Source organism: Pterocles gutturalis, unplaced genomic scaffold (assembly GCF_000699245.1).
Source record: "Pterocles gutturalis isolate BGI_N339 unplaced genomic scaffold, ASM69924v1 scaffold9222, whole genome shotgun sequence".
NCBI lineage: Eukaryota > Metazoa > Chordata > Aves > Pterocliformes > Pteroclidae > Pterocles > Pterocles gutturalis.
Genome location: NW_010110197.1, coordinates 63519 through 83334, shown reverse-complemented (window position 1 = coordinate 83334; position 19816 = coordinate 63519). Strand labels below are relative to the sequence as shown.

General features: G+C 40.6%; 1 protein-coding gene across 1 annotated transcript in view; it reads right to left on the bottom strand.

The window, feature by feature from the left end:
- ARHGAP6 (Rho GTPase activating protein 6) overlaps positions 1-19816 on the bottom strand; it is a gene marked incomplete at its 3' end in the record, with an annotated part of 106910 nt that overhangs the window by 49317 nt on the left and 37777 nt on the right. The window contains exon 2 of the mRNA XM_010073246.1: positions 106-265. Coding sequence (XP_010071548.1) covers positions 106-265 — 160 coding nt within the window. The remainder of the gene's footprint in view (positions 1-105; positions 266-19816) is intronic.

Here is a 19816-nt window from a genome sequence, read left to right as displayed (position 1 = left end):
ATAATGTCTGTGGAATAAACAATCTAGTGTTTTCTCCCTTTTACTGCTGTGATACAAAGTCAGCAGCTTAGCAATCTAAACAGAGACGGCTTATCAAGCCCTTACCTTTGGGGATAGTAATCTGACAGCCCAGATCGCAGTCCTGCTGCAACTGATAAAAAGCCACTTCCTGCAGCCGAGCACGCTCCAGCTCCGAGAGGCTTTGAACGGGAACTGACTTCAGCCGAACACTGCGCCCTGACATGCTGTTCCAAGTGAAATCACCCTACAGGAAATCAAATGGAAAAATATGAAGCATCATATGGTATGCACGGTTTAATAAACAGAACCACCTCTTTTACTGCTAGGAAAAACAGCACAGGTCCTCTTTTCTAAAAGGCCATTTTCTTGGACATCTCTAACCTTTCGAATATCCTTGTTTTCCTAACAGCTGCAGTCCTTAAAAGGAGCACAGGCATGCAAAACAAAAAGTCAATTCTATCTGAAACCATTTAACCAAGTATTGTTGCAAAAACACTAGGATTCCAGCAACCAAAAGCAAGAAAAAAAGCCCTTGTCTGCTCTTCCCAGTTTGCTTTCTTTGTACAGTACTTGGTTGTCACTTCATTCCTTTCCCTGCAGAGTCAGTCAGATACACAGACCTCCACAGCTCAGGTGGACAACGTGCATTTTACCTCCATCTTGCTAATCCCACTCCACCAGGCTGTTCAGAGTGTACACAGGCAGAGCCCCTTCTCTTTCCTGACACATCGCATCTCCTTATGACAATATTGTGTTTAGACCACCATTGACTAAAGGACAAGCTGTTTCATATTTTTGAAAAGCCATAATAACAACATATGTGTTAAAATTTATACAGGAAAACAACATGACATATGCTACATCTCTGTAAGGTACCAATTATGCTTGCAAAACAAATCAAAAGCTTTAGCTGGTCTATCTCCCACCTGTGATAACATAGACAAAAAGCTATTCTCTCAGCTAGTATTTAGCTTGCGTGAGAGAAGTAATCATCAGTCAAAGACAAGTGCAAGCACACAGACAAGCTTAAAGGCTGACAATTAACTTCAAGCAAGAATTTCAGAATTCATCAAAGCATCACCAAAGAGCACATTTTAGCACTACAGGGAAAGAAAGAAGAATGTTTTTCATCCTAACCATGTTAAAAAATAAACATCAAACTTGTCAGCAGGTATAACCTGATGCAGCTGTAGATAATGGAAAAACTTTGATCTACATCAGCTGAGCTGTAAAGACAAATCCACAACCTACCCTTCATCACTACATGGCAGACTTACAATTAATGAACTTCACTCTCATTTTAAGTGCCCATTTTCAGTTTAAATTTCAACATCTGTACCTTCAGTGTGTGCTTGTTTTTTCACCATTCACTTGTAATTCATCTGTTCTACACATGCATCTGCAGTCAAAGGATGTCCACTGACTTTAGAAGACATCAGATAAAGCTCCTGATGATGAAAATCTGTAAAATTTGACTTATCAGCTATGTATCCTGTTGTATGCAAACATGTTTGTGCACATTTCCATATATTCTGCCTATATATGTGTATGGGTATATATATGTGCACACACAACCTGTATACACACATACACATACCTATATATGCATACCTATGGCTCTGTGTATTCACATATATGAGACAAAAATAATTCACAAATATGGAGTACCATCTAGCAACACAGATCAAAGGAAGTACACATTAAACACCGCTTCTTATGATAGAAGAAGTATGTTTGAGTTCATCACACAAGCTTTTTTCACTGTATTTTTTGTAAGTCATTAGTCAACCATAATAGATAAAGCTGTTACCTCAGTGCTCGATATCTTTATGATATTTAAATACACAACACATATATACACATACGCAAACTTCTGTGCTAGCTCAATATTTGACTACTGGAATTCGTTCCTTCATTTCTTGCCCCTTCATCTCTTCTCGCTCTTCTAGTGCCTTACTAGGTTAGCTAGATTTAGTGATCTCCACCTAAGGTTTGCATGGTGACACAAGCCGAGCTGACTAGCCTAACTCAAGCAAAACCAAAGCAGCAAGAGTCACATAAACCTTATTTGCAAAACTGCAAGTAAACATTTACATTTTTTAAAAAGCCGTTGTCATTTATAGATAAAAGTGATCTAGAACAGAATCCACAACCAGACAATGTATACTAAGAAACTAAATCCTTTCCAACCCTGATAATGCAAAAGAAACTTTACAAGTACAGAAGTATGCAATTCAATCCTCATGAACATATAATGTACAAAACGTTCTACAGTCAAAATGGTACAGAGAGAAAAATACAAGTCTTTATGGTAGAGTTGGGGGGGATTTTATCTTATCTACTTCTCTGAGATGAGCATTTTCACAAACAAAAATATCACCAATTTGTCTACCATAAAAATTTTCAAACAGAGATATTTAATTTTGAAACATGAATGGGATGCAAAAAGGATACCCATTAGAAAATGTTACGGTAACAGAATACTGAAGACCGTAAACTTTTTAGGATATGTCCTCTTTCCTGTACGGCACAAAAACAAAGGAGTGTGTGGGTTTTTTTGGAATTACCACAAGTAAAATAAATATTCCTTAACTGAATTTTGCATGGACACATGAATTATTGCTCTTTTTCAGATAAAAATTGCCAAGGGCAAATTAACTCTGGAGGTAACTCCACATTCTCTGCCTTATCTCTGAGTTAGCTCGGTAACTGCAAGCAGTGAGCTGTACCACTGCAATGCTGCAGCTCAACTGGCAGCCCAGCCAAACCAGTTGAACCCGGAGAGACAGGGCTTGCTAGCTCTAGTACAGACCTGCATTAATATTCTGCTTTGGAGACCCCAATAAGCCTCTTCGCACAGAGCCATGCTGCTTTACATGAGCAAAGCAGCCAACTCAGCACTGGTTCAGAACCCCTACCCAGGCTAATTTCACTGTAATATGGGAGCACCCCACTTAATTTTGTTTAGAAGAGGTCAAGGGTTTAATACCAAGCGAAAGAAGAAAGCTCCCAAAACGATACTCAGGGCTGTTCCTTCCAACCAGGTTTTTTATTCTGGTGGTCTGCATGCTCCCAGTATGTCCCTGGTGCCCACTGGGTTGGCCCTGTCTGGCTAAAAACAGTGGGATGCAAGCTCTGCACCTTCCAATGCCAGGACAGGTCACTGAGCAGCAATAAAGAATGTTGGAATCACTCTGCCCAGTTGCTGTGCACTAAATAAAACATTTCTCTTTTACACTCGATGGGATAAAATCTCTGCTAGGTCACATTAACATAGGTTTTTACTACGCTAATAGAACACATGACTAATTAACTAAAATATTTTTAGAAGATTGTGTGTTAGGGCCAGTGGAATCTCCTTATCTGCTGAGGAAGTGAGAGGCTCAAGAAATGTTTCCTTGAAAAAGTCTGTTTTCTTTGGCAAATAAGTATCCGTGTCTTATATGAGCCAAAACACAGTATTTGATAATTTATCCTATTCACAGATTCCTATGCTTTGCGTGTCACAAGGTACATTAAAAACCTCATCTTCCTTCTAAAGCAGTGTTTGATTTTATGAACACCCTGTAAATTACTGCAAAATCAGCCAGGCTTGGGAGAGGTCCAGAAAAGTCAAGCTCCCTTGGAGAACAGGTGCTGGTGCAATTACATCAGTCACATCTGCCAGAAGCTATTCTCCCCTGTGTGGGGCAACCAGAGGAGGGAAAGGGCAGGACAAGCATGGAGAATATTTTATGTTTCTCTCTCCACGTGAGGCACATTTCATCAGCCTAACATAGCTTCTTGCAGAAGCTTAAGAGGAGCAGAAGATCTTTAAGCACCAAGTCAGAGTGACTTGGTTTCAGAAGTTCATGCCCTGCATAGGTGTTCAGACGTTAACACATGGCTTTTTTTCTGTTACTTATAATTGCAGGATTGTAGGTCAGAACATGACCTGCAAATGGCTCCTTCATCACCAGGACAAAAAACCAAACCAAAACAAAAAAAAAAAAAAACAAACCCAAAAACCCCACAACCAAAAAAACCCAAGAGAACCCAGACAAACCAAAAAACCCACCACAAAAACAAACAAAGAAGAGTGCAAACAGAAATACTGCTCCAAGACAAAGTATCCACCTGTTAGGACACAAACTGCTAACTGCAAAAGTGTTTTCACAAATTACTTTTATGAAACTTTAAACCAGACTGAAAGCCTTCTCTGGTTTCTTCTACCAACCAGTCACTTCTTTCCCCCTCACAAGTTTCCAGCTTCAGCTGCCTTTTCTCTCTGGCTCTCCCACTAACATCTAACATCTTACCTCTTTCCTCCACTCAACCAAGCAGTTCATTTATTGGGTAAGTAACTTAGACACCAGAGCAGATGAGTCAGCAAAGGAGATGACTGATTAACTGCATCTTGTGCCTTTGAAGAATCTGTCCACTTTTCCTGTATTTCTTGTCCAAAGTCATAAGTGCATTTTTAATAAGATGCAGACTGCAGTTTTACTAATATTCTTTACAGTTTTTTTTTTTTTTTTTAGTGAGTTGGATGTTCAGGGGCTCCAAAATAAACACTAAGTGGTACATCCTGACTTAAGTAACACCATGCGCTTAAATTACGCTTGAGCATGTGTAGGCTACTCTTGTGTACCTGACCTCTTTCTCCTGAGCCTCCAACACACAGTCTTTCAGATGTGTTTTAGTGAAGTCTCGTTCTCCCGTCACTTGTACAATACAGAAACCGGTTGACAACTACTGCAAGGAATCTTGAACGTAGATGCAAATCTATGGGCAATGATGAACCTCTGTTGATCTCTGTGTTGTTTTAATGAGTAACATGGATCGTGCACAGGGTGGAAAATAAGAACCCACTCACAGGGTGGTTTTCAGTAACACATTTTAATGCAAGATGGAGAAAGCCATTTTTATCTTACCGCATTATTGTGATCATTAATGACTTCAGTCTGTTCTCATTTAGGTAAATGCCATTATCGGATTAGCTGTCTACTTTTCATTAGTCTTTTGCTCAAATCCATTTGAAACCACTAAGATCAAAACCAATTATGTCTACTTGTTTTCCTCCTACCCTAGCAACACTTAGCTATATGCTTTTATTTAGATGGGTCTTTACTGTAAAAGAATTCAGTATTCTTGCACACAAAAAGATTATATAGCAAATAACATGGCAAATACAGCATTACAATGTCTTAATTCTGTTAGCTTAATTACTTCTTTAAGCTTAATGAAACTGCATATCATTGCCACTTCATAAACCTTTCTCTCATCTTGGTCATTTATTTCAACTCTCTCTAAAATTATTTCCAGACTCCTCAGGCATAAACTCTCACAATGTGACTGTTGGTACAGGTAATCCCACTCTTCCTCACTTCGCTGGTGTTGCTGTTAGTATGAACCAAAAGCAGTTGTGAAGTGAAAGCCAGTCACTCCAGTACAGCTATTATCATATTAAATCAGTGTACACAATATTGTTCCTGACAGGATGAGAATTAAGGAGAAGGAGGAAATTAACTACCTTAAGTATCCATTTTAGCATTACATGCAGCTAAGGACCAAATGTCTAGTCCTTTACTAATGCCATCCTAGCTAACTACCTGAAGATTAAGGAAGAGTTAGCAAACAACCGGATCATATGAGGGTACTATGGCCCAAATCTTTCTGCCGTCCTATTTCCAGATGCTCCTCCACAGCTGGGGCAGCTCGCGTGGCAGGCAGCACACTGGCTGCCAGCTGGCATTGCAGACTACTGCAACCTGGGATGCTCTGGCATCTCCAAACACATCAGGCATCACACAGCTGTTCCCAAAGGACCGCCAGTGTCACAAAAGAAGTCTTTCAGGTTAATGAAAAGGCATCTAAATACAAAGAAGCACAAGACGTGCCGCGTGACATGGAAGCATTCAGAGGAAGATATCTGAACACAGATGCACAAAACACAGGGCCCCAACAATTAATCTTCATTTAAAAAGACTGACTTCATTAACGTCGTTATCTAGGGTGACATCCTGTTCCCCTTGACGTCAGTGGCAAAATTATTAATATAATATCTCTGCTAGGAAGAGACTAAGTACAGTCCAGATGATCCTGAGTTACAATTCGGAGCCTTGCACTAAAATTGCCTTATTGTGTGCCATGTTGTACTTCTGTGTATTAAATAATGTATGTAACAAAAAAAACTATTAGTTTTGGCAAAAAGATCACACTTTACAAAACAGCAGTTTAGATATCAAAACTATTTAATGGCAATTAATATAGACATGGTGTTGCCAAAGACAGACACTTCCTCACTCCTAGCTAGTATCCTCTCTCATTCCCAAGGCTGGAAATCCACATACTTGGGATCGGTACTGCAAGACAAGCCCTGAGGGACACTAAAAAGCTGGTATTCCCCCCAGGGGAGGCAGAATTCACACCCACAGCAGAAATACTTCATCTAGCAAGACAGCATGAACCTGTGTGCAGGTAGAGATACACATTTCAGAATATTACAACAGTGATTTCCATTTATCTGGGGGAAAAAAAAACAAAAGCCCTTCTAACTTTGGTCTAAGGGTAAACAGGGAGCGGAAGAATGATCATGCTTTCACAGCAGGATTAGAATTGCTAAAATAAAGAGGAAAATATTTCCTGTTCTTCTATGATGAACCTCTCCAAGTTTTCCAAATGCCTCAGGATCCGATTTCATGTTTAGAATATTTAAAAAGCATTCTCTTAAAAAAAATGATGTGTAATGGAGATGTCTTTCATTCCTTTTCTGACATTAATAAATATGAATGGTGTACAAAGGTATTGCCTAGCCAAATATTAATTCCTAACATACCCACTCTGTACTGAACTTTTTCTACATCCTGAAAACCAACCACCAGAAGTTAGGAAGCTCCATCAAAATGCATCAAAATACATGTTCAGATTTTCTGAATTTCTTACTTAGAATTATAGAATCATAGAATCATTAAGGTTGGAAAAGACCTCAAGGATCATCAACAAGTCCAACAGTCAACCCACACCACCTAACTCACCAAACCATGTCCCTAAGCACCACATCTACACGTTTCTTGAACACCTCCAGGAATGGTGACTCCACCACTTCCCTGGGCAGCGTGTTCCAATGCCTGATCACTCTTTCAGTGAAGAAATTTTTTCTAATATCCAGCCTAAACCTCCCCTGACACAACTTGAGGCTGTTTCCTCTTGTCCTATCACTTGTTACTTTAGAGAAGAAGCCAGCACCCACCTCACTACACCCTCCTTTCAGGTAGTTGTAGAGAGTGATAAGGTCTCCTCTCAGCCTCCTCTTCTCTAGACTAAACAACCCCAGCTCCCTCAGCCGCTCCTCATAAGACCTGTGCTCCAGACCCTTCACCAGCTTCATTGCCCTTCTCTGGACCTGCTCCAGCACCTCAATGTCCTTCTTGTGGGGAGGGGCCCAAAACTGAACACAGGATTCAAGGTGCAGCAAGATATCAATATTTTTGGAGGAATTTATCCAGAAGCATCACACAATTAGAGCCAGAAGAACTGTAAAATTACAGTTGAAATTTTGTTGGTCTTCACATAAATAGATTTTTGCATATTTTTTATTAGTAAGAGAGGATTAAGCCATATCACAATACTCTGAACTTTGCTGTGGGTTGAGAGCACACGCACAGCTGTCACAATCACGACAAGCTGAACTGCAGTAATTAAACCATCTGAGACCACAGGAATGGGCTACACTACAAAAGCCAGTGGTTTCATCAATCTCAACACAGGAAATCTGGGATAGCCTAGGTTGATTAGGAGGAGAATTCTTATCCCTTTTATCAGTTCGTATATTGTATATTTTGAGAGGTTGGTGCTATGTTTTTCTCAGGTGTTAAAACAGTTTCCTTCTTCAGCAGAAATAACATGAACTTTGCAAGCTAATGGCAGCTGACCCAAAACCAAATAGAATAGCTGCACAAGTTTTATTGTAGTGGCAAAGCTGCCTTAAATAGACCCTGTTTCAGCTCCTGCAACCAACACAAACATGCTCCCAAGAGCCCTCCATGTTCAACAGCTCATAAAGCTGAACAAGGAATCATGGCCCACGATGCACCAAAGAATGGCAGGTCCTCTCATGTCCTCTCCGTGTTCTCCTGTCCTTCAAGTCACAGAAAAGGTAGGCTCCGTCCCAAGACCAACCTCTGCTAGATACTGCAGATTACAAAGCCAGAAGACATGCTGCAGGTATCAATGCACAGCAGAACTTCCACTCATGCCATGCTGTTATGCTCTTACTAAATGTAAAGATTTCCAATGAGATTTTGAATATGAAATTGTGCTCTTTCTTGTAAGCCTAACAAGATCAATGTTAAGCATATGAAAACAAAAGGCCAAAACCATACGCAAAATGTATTTAAACAATTTGTATTAAACAAATATAATCACATGTCCTGTTTGTAGCTTCACTGGTCCTGAAGTAGTATTTAATGTCCTAGTGAAACAATGAGCATCTCTGCTAGCACAGCACAAAAGTTACCTACTTCTGCACCCCGTAACAAATATTAATGTGACTGCAGCAAATGCTCTGAACAGCTAGGACTAGCATCTATTATGTTCAGTATAAAATAAAAAAATTGCAACATTTTAGAGAGAAGTAAATGATCTACTATTTAAAAGAGAGAATGCAGGCAAGAGAGCACACACTGTCATTTCCAAGCATGCAAAAAATCGTATCAGCCTGAGTATTGTATACAAGGCTAAAAATATATATTTGAGTACTTTGGTAAGATATATGTAGATTACATTATCTGACTTGAGCATACAGCCAGAACCTCATAGTCACTCCAAGAACTGTGATTTGATTAATAGTAAAGCCTTTAATTCAGTACAAACCCCTATTCTTATTGTTTCAAGCAGCTCGAAACAGTATTTTCTATAAAATGACAGTTTTTGGTCTACAGAAAAAGAGATTTGTTGCACATGTGGAAAACAGCCATTCTGACTACCTATACACCAGGTCTGGCTGTAACACAATTCCAGGTTTTTTTTCTTCTTTTTCACAGGGGGGAGCTGGGGAGGGTATGATTTAACAGATAGGAACAAAATGCAAGACATCTCCAAATATTTACATTTGGAAGCAGAGCAAGAGCTCTTGGTTACTCAGCTAAGACACAGGACTAGGGAAGAGGTAAGTACTACCTGGCTTACAGCAAGAGCTTGAACTGGGCTTTACCCCATCCCAGGCAAATGCCCTAGTCAGGAGACTACTGACTACTCTAACGTCTATCCCCCACTACGATACTGAACCTTGGCGGAGATTGTCAGCCCCCTCCAGAACAACCTGCAAACTCATTACATGAATGGCTACTCTCATAGAATCATAAAGGCTGGAAAAGACCTCAAGGATGATCAAGTCCAACCGTCAACCCAACACCACCTAACTCACTAAACCATGTCCCTAAGCACCACATCTACACGTTTCTTGAACACCTTCAGGGATGGTGACTCCACCACTTCCCCTCTCAGAGCTGACTTGGACACATCCAACAGCAACTAGCCCCTCACTCTGTACTGTGACCATGCGTGCTCCCTCATGCACATTCTCTTTCACAACCTGAACTGAAATAATGCTGTTGTAGGAGCTGTTTTCTTATTTAAGGAAGTTTTGTTTGGGTCACGAGTTTGCATCACCAGACAGCAGTGTTGCAGGTGTTAGCAACAAAGGGTACGGATGCCTCTAGAAGGCAGGGATAGGTACATTTCAAACACACCAAAAATAAGCAATTAGCTTTTAGGGATTAGGAGTTTTCACTTCATTTGCTACATAAGCACTCCACACTTTCATTTTATCACTTTCACACTATGTTCATGCATGTAAGTGCTACCCTGTCCTACACGCTGGTGTCAGGCAGCCTAGGAGAAGTCTGTACCACTGAGTGAGTTGCAGTACTCTGCCAATCTACTCTGGTTTACTGAGACTTTTTCTTGCTTTGTTTGGTTTCATTTAAGATCTGGCGTATCAAATTCCACCCACATCAGCAGCTGTTTGATGACTATGTCAGTCTCCTACAGACCTTGCAAAGACAATTCCCTATGAAAAAGTTCAGAAAATACAGAAAACACAAAGTCTAATAATTAGGGAAAAAATGTGATTACAAAGAGGTAGCTTTGCACTCATTAGCTTTGTCATTACTTTTCATCTATGTAAACACCTTTCCTCTGTTTTCTATGGATTGAAACAGGGCATGCTCTCTTTTTGCAATGTACAACAAAGGACAGCAGTCCAGCTTATTGAGAAGCACTACTTCAGCATTTCTTATAAAAAAAGTCCTGTTTGCACACATGAGACTGCTGATTTGTCATTAAGTTAAACACCAAACAAGAGTTTAAATATTTTTTAAGAAACCACCTCAGCTACACTGGAACTATACGAACTGCTCTGAATGAATATATAGCTGTAGGTCAGATTGATGGATCAGTGTACATATGTGGAAAGACCACTAAGCAGCACCTTGATGCTCATCATTGCCTATTAACATGGAGGCTCGTTAAAAATATGGCATTCCAAAGCAAAAAATGTAAAACTGATCCACACAAATAAAAACACTGCGCTGCAACATCAATTTTCAGGAGAAAGGTACACTTTGGAAACTGCCCCTCCAACCTGAGGCACTCCAAGTTCAAAAACTGTGTGCCTGCCAGACAGTCCATGACTTCTTTCTTTGTTTTTAAGCAGCACATTTACTTTGGACAGGGAAAGGGAAAAATAGCCCATAAAGTTCCCACTGTTATGAAAAACAGAAACAATTGCTAGAGTTACAAGCTCCTCAAGGACTGAGCCAGAAGATGAACAGCTCTTAGTCTCTACTTTCTTCTACGTAGCTAACCCAAATTTAAAAATGCAACAATAACAGAGTCATGGTCATAAAACCTTACAGAAACTGTTACGTGCCAAACTGAACCTATGCAGCTGTCATGCCATCAGCTTTCAAGAAGCCTCTACCCTCAGCATTATTTTGCTCACAACTGCCTGGGTTATAGACCCTTCTTGCACAGAGCACACAGAAAAGGATAAACGTGTCACCACAGACTTCAAAGAATGCCACCTAACGAAGCCACTCGAACACAAATCAGCCAAATTATGCAGCTTTGTTTCAAAAAGTTAATGCTGCTTCTCATTCCATAGTTCAATTGCTTTTGGTCCAACTATGAAAACAGACAAGGTCACGGAATTGGCCTGAAAACAAACAGTAACTCAGTTTATCAGTGGATCTCCAGAGTCTGGTAAGTGGTCGGTAGTGCCAGTTTTTTCCCCCCACTGAGTCAAAGGTGTTCTGTTTTCTTCAAACATAGCTAAAACACAAAAATATTAAATGTCATGTCACCATGAACACCACATTCAGCACATGTCCTCCATCACGCTTACCTCTACCCCACTACGTACAAGATTACTTGGTTTCCTTACCCATTAACCACCTCCTCTTGTGCCTCTTCAGCGCCCTTTAGTATTTGTATTAATTCAAACCAGATTTGAAGTAAGAACTTGAATCTGACTATGCCATTTTGTAAAATAAGAATAAGGTAAGAGTAATGTTGCTGTCCTAAAGCTGTGTACCAAGCCTCCGAGAATGCGCCCAGCTGGAGCAGCTGCGACTCCCAGGACACGTTCTGCTGCCAGACATCATGAATCCTAGTGGGGGGAAAAGTGATCATTTAATTTCTCTGCTTCGAAGCAAGGCCAGAGCCCAGCCTAGAGAAAAGCCCAGTCACACAGACAAGTCCTGACCGAGTTCCCTGCTTCTTGGTCCACAGAAGATGTTTCAAGACAGTGCAAGGAGTGGTAAGGAAGGGGCAGGTCTATCCTCAAAAATCATGCCTGTGTAAGCTCAAAACCAACTGTAACTGCCCAAACTCTCCGCACTAGGAGAAGCCGAAAGTGCTGGACACGGCTACCATGGCTCCTGGGAGCACAGTGAGGAGCACTCTGCAGTTTCTGCCCGACGTTCTCACGCAGTTAGTTTGCAGCTTTTTAAAATACTTTTGAAAACTTTTTACTCAAGCAGGCAAGGCAGCTATATTTATAACGTTTTTGATAACAGCAACACAGAGACTAAGCATTTTACACAGTTTGCTAGGGAAAAAAGTCCTTGATAAAGGTGCTGCTTCATAAATAATGTCTGTCATGTTCACAGTCCCCATACACAATGCTGTCATCTATAGTGCGTGGGCAGAGAGTGCAGGAAATCTGTGAAAAACAAACAGTGAATCACAGATGATTGTGATGGCAGCTCTGCCCTATGTGGCATTTCACCAAATCATCATTCAGAGTGACAACTTTTGTTTCTTGGCTGGCACGACTCAGTGTTCCATCAGATTGCTCACACAAAAGGAGAAACCACGGGCTAGAGTTCACGGCAATGGAGATTATGTAAATTCTTTTTTTTTTCCATATATCCACCCAGATGCTTCGTGCATCTCTAAACTGAGGTAGGCTGAACAGCCTTCCTCCTGCCAGGGTACAAGAGCCCACGCTCACAGCTCAGAACTGCACACAGCCCTTCCCGGCTCGACATCGTGGCCACCAGTGTCTGCCTGGGAGCAGCAAACGCAGACATCGGATGTCCCTGATTTCAAAGCCTTATCCAAAATCCAGGGAAATCAATGGACAGGCTTCAGCATTTTCAGTGCCTCTTAGATCAGACATTAAATCCTCAAAACCTGCAGCTCCTCAGCTCCATCTCCAGTCTCTTTCCACACCACTACCCAGGGCTGAGCGGTGCTAAGGACAGCCAGCGTTTTGCACACTAAGCATCATACCACACAAGATTTCAAAGGGAAAGAAAAAACCAACCTGTCCTAGCCGCAAAGAGAGATGAATAACCTTCTCAGAGAAGTGCTGTCACTGATTGTGCTTACATCCCAACACGAATCCAGGGCACTGAAGTTAGATTTACCTCTCTCTGCCAAAATGCTGGAGCCAGGGATCAGTGTCCTGCTAGTCATCTCGTAATTATGCCATGCATATGTAGTTCTTGCAATCTTTCTTCAAAAATGAGTTTCTTTAACACATACATCCCTTGTGCTGTTATTGAGTTTCCTCTAATGAGCAAAATTCTGGTATTTATATGAAATGCGGATGTGCTCCTTCATGAGCCTACTCCCTCCAACCATGCGGCGAAGGAACTTCCACTTCCAGGCGCTGCACATTAGCTGCCCTGCAAGCAAAGCATCTGAAAATCAACAACCCTTTTTGGTGTCCTGCAGAAAGATAGAATGGAGTGTCTGTGAAGAGTTCAACTAGCCTGTCCCTTGCATTTATGACCTCCAGACAAGGTTATGTTCCTTTACCTTGGATTAAAAAAAAAGGTGGAACTATATTGGAACTATTTATTGAAAATATACGTTAACAGCAAGGGTTTCCTTCTCAGAAACTAGGAAGTCCAGCAATACTTGCTGAATTCTGCTTTAAACCAGAGTTCTTCAGATTATTCAGTAGCTAACTGTAAAAAAATCAGGGTCCTTTGGGGTACACTGTCTACACCTAGATGATCTTATTTTTGTATCATTTCTGTTAGCTACCAGTACATCTGGGGAATTATTTTTCCCCATTTCAAACTACTTTTTTCAGTAACGCATAGCTTAATATTTAAAAATATGCTATTCAGGATGGAATGTTATAATACAAAACGTTCACAATTTTTTGAGAGGTTATATAACATATACCCTATCAGGAACAAAGTGGAAGAAATTGTACTATTTCTATTGTCTACTTTGGATTCATTTCTTCCCAGAACACTCAAAAATATTCATGTTAAAACTTTAAACTGAGCTTGGCCTGAACTCTGACTGTGAAACTGTTTAAGTAATTCTGATATTGTAACTTCACCATTCACAGATAAGCAGTATGTAACTTTTGTTTCTTAATTATGCAAAATTCCAAGGACTTGACTCTCACTCCAGAGCAACACAGGATTAGGACAACTGAATTAGCAGGCAGCTGAGAATTCCTCTGGCTGATCCCTTGTTACACCAGTGACCAATGTTAGCCACAAAAGCCTCACGGGACTGTCAAAAATAGCTTCAGAAACAGAATTGACCTAAAATCTCATTTTTTCAATGGAAAAATCAGGGGTTTTGTCTTTAAAAATACTCATGAAAAGATATGTTTTCTGTGGAAAAAAAAAATGATGGCTTGGTCAAAAAGTTCAAAACAGTGTGCAGCTAAGAAAGATGTTTTCAGTCCAAAACACTCTGGTATGCCTCATGGGAGCTGCGATTCAAGTGCCTTGCATGCTTGGCTACCTTTCCCCTCCCGAGCAGGGGTTCCTGCGACAGACCCCTTCCTTTGCCTCGAGGGATGGCACTGCACCCTGAAGAGTTCTTTAGGCTTATTAAAAAGAACCTGGGGTATTAAAAAAAAACCTTCCGGAGACATGGCAGAGCTATTTTGAATAAAAACACATTTAATTTTTGTATTTCCATGAAAAGTAGTTGAAAAATACTTGCTACTTTACCCTTTTCTGGATTCCTTTTAAACTGTACTGGGGAGGCCCAGAGATAAATTGGGCATCCACAGTCATGCCAGGTTATATGCGTTAAGCTCTGGTGACACAGTTCATTCAAAAATAAAAATAAATAAGAGAAGTACAACAACTGCGATTAGATTTACACTTGATGTGATCTTAAGACCTGTGAAAATATAGAAGCGGTAGCAAGCTGCATATGCAAAAAAAGGCACTTTAATTATAACTGAGCTGTCTGGTCCAGTAACCACAAAACACCCCGTCTGCTCCAGAGACTGTCTGCCTGCGCCTCAGAAACTCTAAAAAGCAGAATGCAAATAAAAACCAACTAAATATACTTAACTTGGGGTTTTTATCTCATGATTTTAAGTGTCACCTATTAGCAGAAACTGATTACTCCAAAAGAGAGGACCTACATACTCTGACAAGTTATAGTGGGCTCTAACAAAAGCCCCCATAGTGAGAGCTTAAGAGAGAATGTGCAGCATCGTTCCTGTTTCTAGAAAAGGAAAACCTCAGAAGGAATTGCAGAGACTTCAGTAAGCTAATGGAGAGTTGAAACAGAAGTGCTCACAATCCTGGAGGAAACAAAGTTGGGTTTGCTTAGACATGATAGTGCTGCTGTAATCGCTGAATAACAGGACAGGAGGATGCTCTATTTTTTCTCTGAGACTTCTGAAAGCAGTTAGACATATTCAGAGTTGTAGTATCTTGAAAACCCCACTTTACAGCTTCGTTTTTATAAAATCTGTACAGTGGGTTTTTTCTTTATTGAAGTTCTAAAATCCACGTGCAACAAGCAGCGTTAGGCATTAGGCACTGCCCATATGTTACCAGAGGCTGAATCACAACACAAAGTCCCATCTTTGGCCATGTTTAGATTTCCCAGGCAGGAAGCAGTGCATACACTGAACTAAGCATTGAAACGATGTTTTGGAAAACGATGCCCTAGATTTTAAAAGAGTACTTGGTGAGAAGAGGGTGCAGCAAGGACCTCATCCAGCTCTTGGAGGGAGCAGCATAGCCAGGGAGAAGCTCGCAGCAGCTCCCTGCACGCACAGACACACACGTCTGCAAGGCTGCAAGTCCTGTTCCTGAAGCCTAGAGCTCAGAGAGTGCAGGCTTTGCTCCCAAAGCATTTGAAAAGACATGTCTCCATCCACAGTCTCCAAACAAAGGACAGAAACATAAACAAACTCAGAGGCAGACTGAAAACCTATTTTTAGATGAATGAACAGCATGAAAGCTTCCCAATGTCCTCTTCTTACCCTCCCCTATTTCTTCTCCCCTCTTCCCCCCATAGGCTTTTGTTGGTGACTGCCAAATGCTCTCTGCTCCTATTTAAAATTTTTAATGGCAATCTAGCAGACATCCCCAATTCAATTATTTTAATCTCTCTGTGTTAAGTGGCCACAGCAGCTGTTCACGTCCTCTTATCGACATTATTAATACTGTAATTAAAATACACATTAGTCAGCTGAAAGAGCCACATAAACCTCTTCAAATTTTACTTTTCATTATTGATTGAGGAAAGTGCTTAGTGAAAAAAGAAAGAACCAAGAGTGTGGGTTTTAAGAGCCAGTATAAAGCTCTTGCTAAAAAAAGACATGCAGACACAGGAAGTTAAAGAGCTTTCACTGCAATATCCGTGTAAAAATCAACAATTGCTTGCCAGGTTAGGTTTGCTGCTGTGTCTCACACTATTGCCATATAAAGAGCTCCCCATCCCACAGACACGTAGCAGCACAGAATATTGCTTTTGAACTTTTATTGAAATCTAACAACATCAAAATATCACAACATTTCATCTTACTGTCAAAGTCTTCTGGTAACAGAGGTCTAGAGAGCAAAATCATTTTGAGGTTTATGGGATCTAAAGAGTTCTTATCTGCATTATGCCCTTTAATGACCTAAAGGAGATTATTTGATACAGCTCATTAATAATCACAAAGTTTATTCAAGGGATACTCAAGCCATAAGCCTGTATTTTGAAATAAGAGGGATTATACACTTAAGTATCCTTGCAAGGTGCTTCTAACAAGCTGCAGATAACTTTTAGTTGATGGCCTTAGATGTGCTCTTTGTTCTACAGATCCCCAGCGATCTCCTACAGGAGCTGCTGCACTGGAGGGTCTACCATACGCCAACCTCCTGTGGAAGTTACACTCACGTGCTTTAATATAACTACATGTATGTTCTCACATAAGGGTCCAGCTCTTCAGAAAAGTCACCCTGGCGAAGCAGCAGGACTTCGCAAGCTTAGCTGCAGTATGACAATTTCCATTTGCTGAAGTTGTGGCTGTTTGTTCAGAAGGAGGAGGACAGAAAAAAAGCTGATATAAATAAAGCTCTTCGGAAGCCTTTACTCAGGTCTGAAGAATTCAACAGCTGCATCCCATTCAAAAAATGGAACAGAATAAATATCCTCAGCTACAAGAATGACTTTCCAGGGGCCGAGTTGAAAACTGGGTACATTTCTAAAAGAAGACATTGATTTTAAAGGCATTTGTAACACTCTTATATTTCACAGTGTGTTTACAAGTTAACTTTGTGGTATTTGGTATTTGCTATGAAGCTTTATCTCCAGGAGTTATATGAAAGTACAGGCGCATCTCAGTGTATGTATTTACATAAGGAACACATACGGAACAGGTAAAGCTCCAGCTGTTGCAGAGAGAAGCCTACAAGTGTGCTCTCTGTGCTTCTGGAAGGTGAAGACCTGAGAAAAGGAACTGAAATGCACTTTTTATTTCCATCTGATGATTTTAAAGCCATTTTCATCACTCTGCTTTTCTCGGGACCCGAGTGGTTCTTCCTTTGAAGCGTGCAGCTAGAATTCCTGGCATGAGGAAAACTGTGGGCAGCTCCCCAAGCTACTCCTTCCCCAGGGGTCACTGGGCTGCAGCAGGACAGAGCTGGCACATTTCTGCTGGGGGTAGATATCCAGGGTAGCACCATGCCAACTGGTCTCACCCCTGTCTGAACTTCTGTATTTGGGTTCCTAGTTATCCAGGCAATGCAAATTGAAATTTTACTTAGTAGTGTATTCTCCTAATACATCTCTGGGTCATACAGAAGCATTCAGTATCTTACAAGACTGACACAATTAATTAAATACATGACCCTGGCTGAATAAATTACATACACTGTATACAAGAGATGTGTTGGCAAAGATGGATACAAATACCCAATAATGCTTTGCAGAGGGAAACTGAGGGAATAATAAAGCATGAATCATCTGCTAAATGTATAAATTTATTATTCCATAGAAGGTTACTTCCCTTAAACTTCTCCATTCAAACCCTCCACTAAATAAACGTTAAACATGCTTTTGCTCTATGACTTCCCATATAGCACGGAACTAATGAAAGAATACGATACTGCTGTTACTACTTTCATTATTATTACCCATACATCATTTGTTATGGAAAGAATTAGCTTATTCTTGAGGAATTCCTTTGACTTTGTGAAGTTTTACCCTTTCCACTTCACAGAGTAACTAAAGCCAACAACGGCAAAAGTGCCGAGTCATTACAGATGTTACAAATGCTCAAAGATGAGCTATGGAGTAGACCAGACCTACAGTGAGATTGCTTTCAAAATACAGGCAACTATATCTAACTAGACATGCTAAGTACCACTTCCAACCAGTGGTGAGAAACAGGAAGTTTTGGGGAAGCAATTGATTTCATTTGGTTTACAGAGATAAGAATAAAACTCCAGAAATGCCTTTTGCCCCACTCCCTCCCATCCAGGGAGGGAATGTATGGTGGCCAGCTCAGAGGTGTATGTCTACACTATGACTAAATTGCAGATGTATAGTGAGATGAGATTAATTCCACCCTTAAATACCATTTTCCCTGTCTGCTGAGAACAGATAGTTTCCTCTGAGGTCTGACCTTTGCTAGCAAGGCAAAAGGAACATGATGAACACACTTATCAGCAGCCATCTCCGCAGCTGGTTGACACAACACAGGGTTTTGAGGCAAATTTGCCAACAAATTTCCCAAGGCTGAGTGTTCAGCTGCAGCCCCTCCCGTGGTCCCCTTAAACAAGTGGCTCTGACCAAGCTCAGATGGACTACTACCACCACCATCACTACACCACCCATCCTTACAGAATCCAGACTGTGTCCCAGATGAAGCCACAGCCCTTGCAATGTTCAGCGAATAGCTCAAGGTCATTCTTAATTTCATTAATTTCATGGCCAGCAGTGAAAATGTCAGCTGCAGAGGAACCTGCCTTTGCTTAGTTCATTGCCTGCTGTAATTCCCTGAAGTCCAATTGCCATTTATAGTGATGGGGCTGGGTGGAGCATCCCTGGGAAGAAGGAGATCACAGGCTGCATTCTTGAGCTGCTGCAAGAGTCTTTTCCCCTTGGAACTGGGCACACACTGTGCTATTACGAAACAAAAAGCAGTCGGTTGCAATTTTTAATTATACCACTACTGGTTTTCAACTAATTTGGTGCCAACCTCTACACGAACTGTTGCCAGCACTACAAAAATTTACCCTGAACATCATCCCAATGAGTTTTGTTACTAAGGACATGAACTCCCACAAACAGGAATGTCAGATTTGCAGTAACTTCACTGAAAGTAGGATTGTGCTTCCCCCCACCCTGCCCTGTGGTACAGAGCATAAAATACCAGATGAAGCAATAATATACTCATCATAAACACTGATGTGTTGAACCTAGAGTGGCAATGCATCGTGGTGGTATGTAACTAATAGTGAATATTAAAAACCAATATAAATTAATACCTTAAACTTCCCTGCCTTTTACTGTCTTCTCTCAAAAAACCATTCATATCTCAAAACAGGAAAAGAGTCAGAGCTCTTTCAAGTCCATTAGGGACTTGGTGATTGCCAGTCTGTCCTATACAGAAGGCATTCAGGCTACAGTGAACTACATAGAGAAGCATGCAATAGAGAAATGCAAAGAGCATCCACAGATTGCAATGATACAGTTAATGCTGTCTTCCTCCCACATCTTTTCCAAAATGTTAAAACTGTCTTCTATCTGAAAGTAAACCAGAAGACAATAGTACAAATACCATCCACAGTTCACACTTCCAAGAGTACTCTGTTTAAAAGCAAACTCTTAAGTTGTTCTTTCCAAAACAAGCCCATTTTTTCTCCTAGTTAATAATTACAGAAGTATTTTGTAAAGTTTATTGATGGTGGGAGAGAGAAATACAGTTAGAGCATTATTTTCTTGTAGAGAACTGAAATAACACTTTTTTCCAGATTTCCACAGAGATGTTCAATGGAAAAATGCCCAGTATCCTGAAACACTTCTCTCTGTAAAT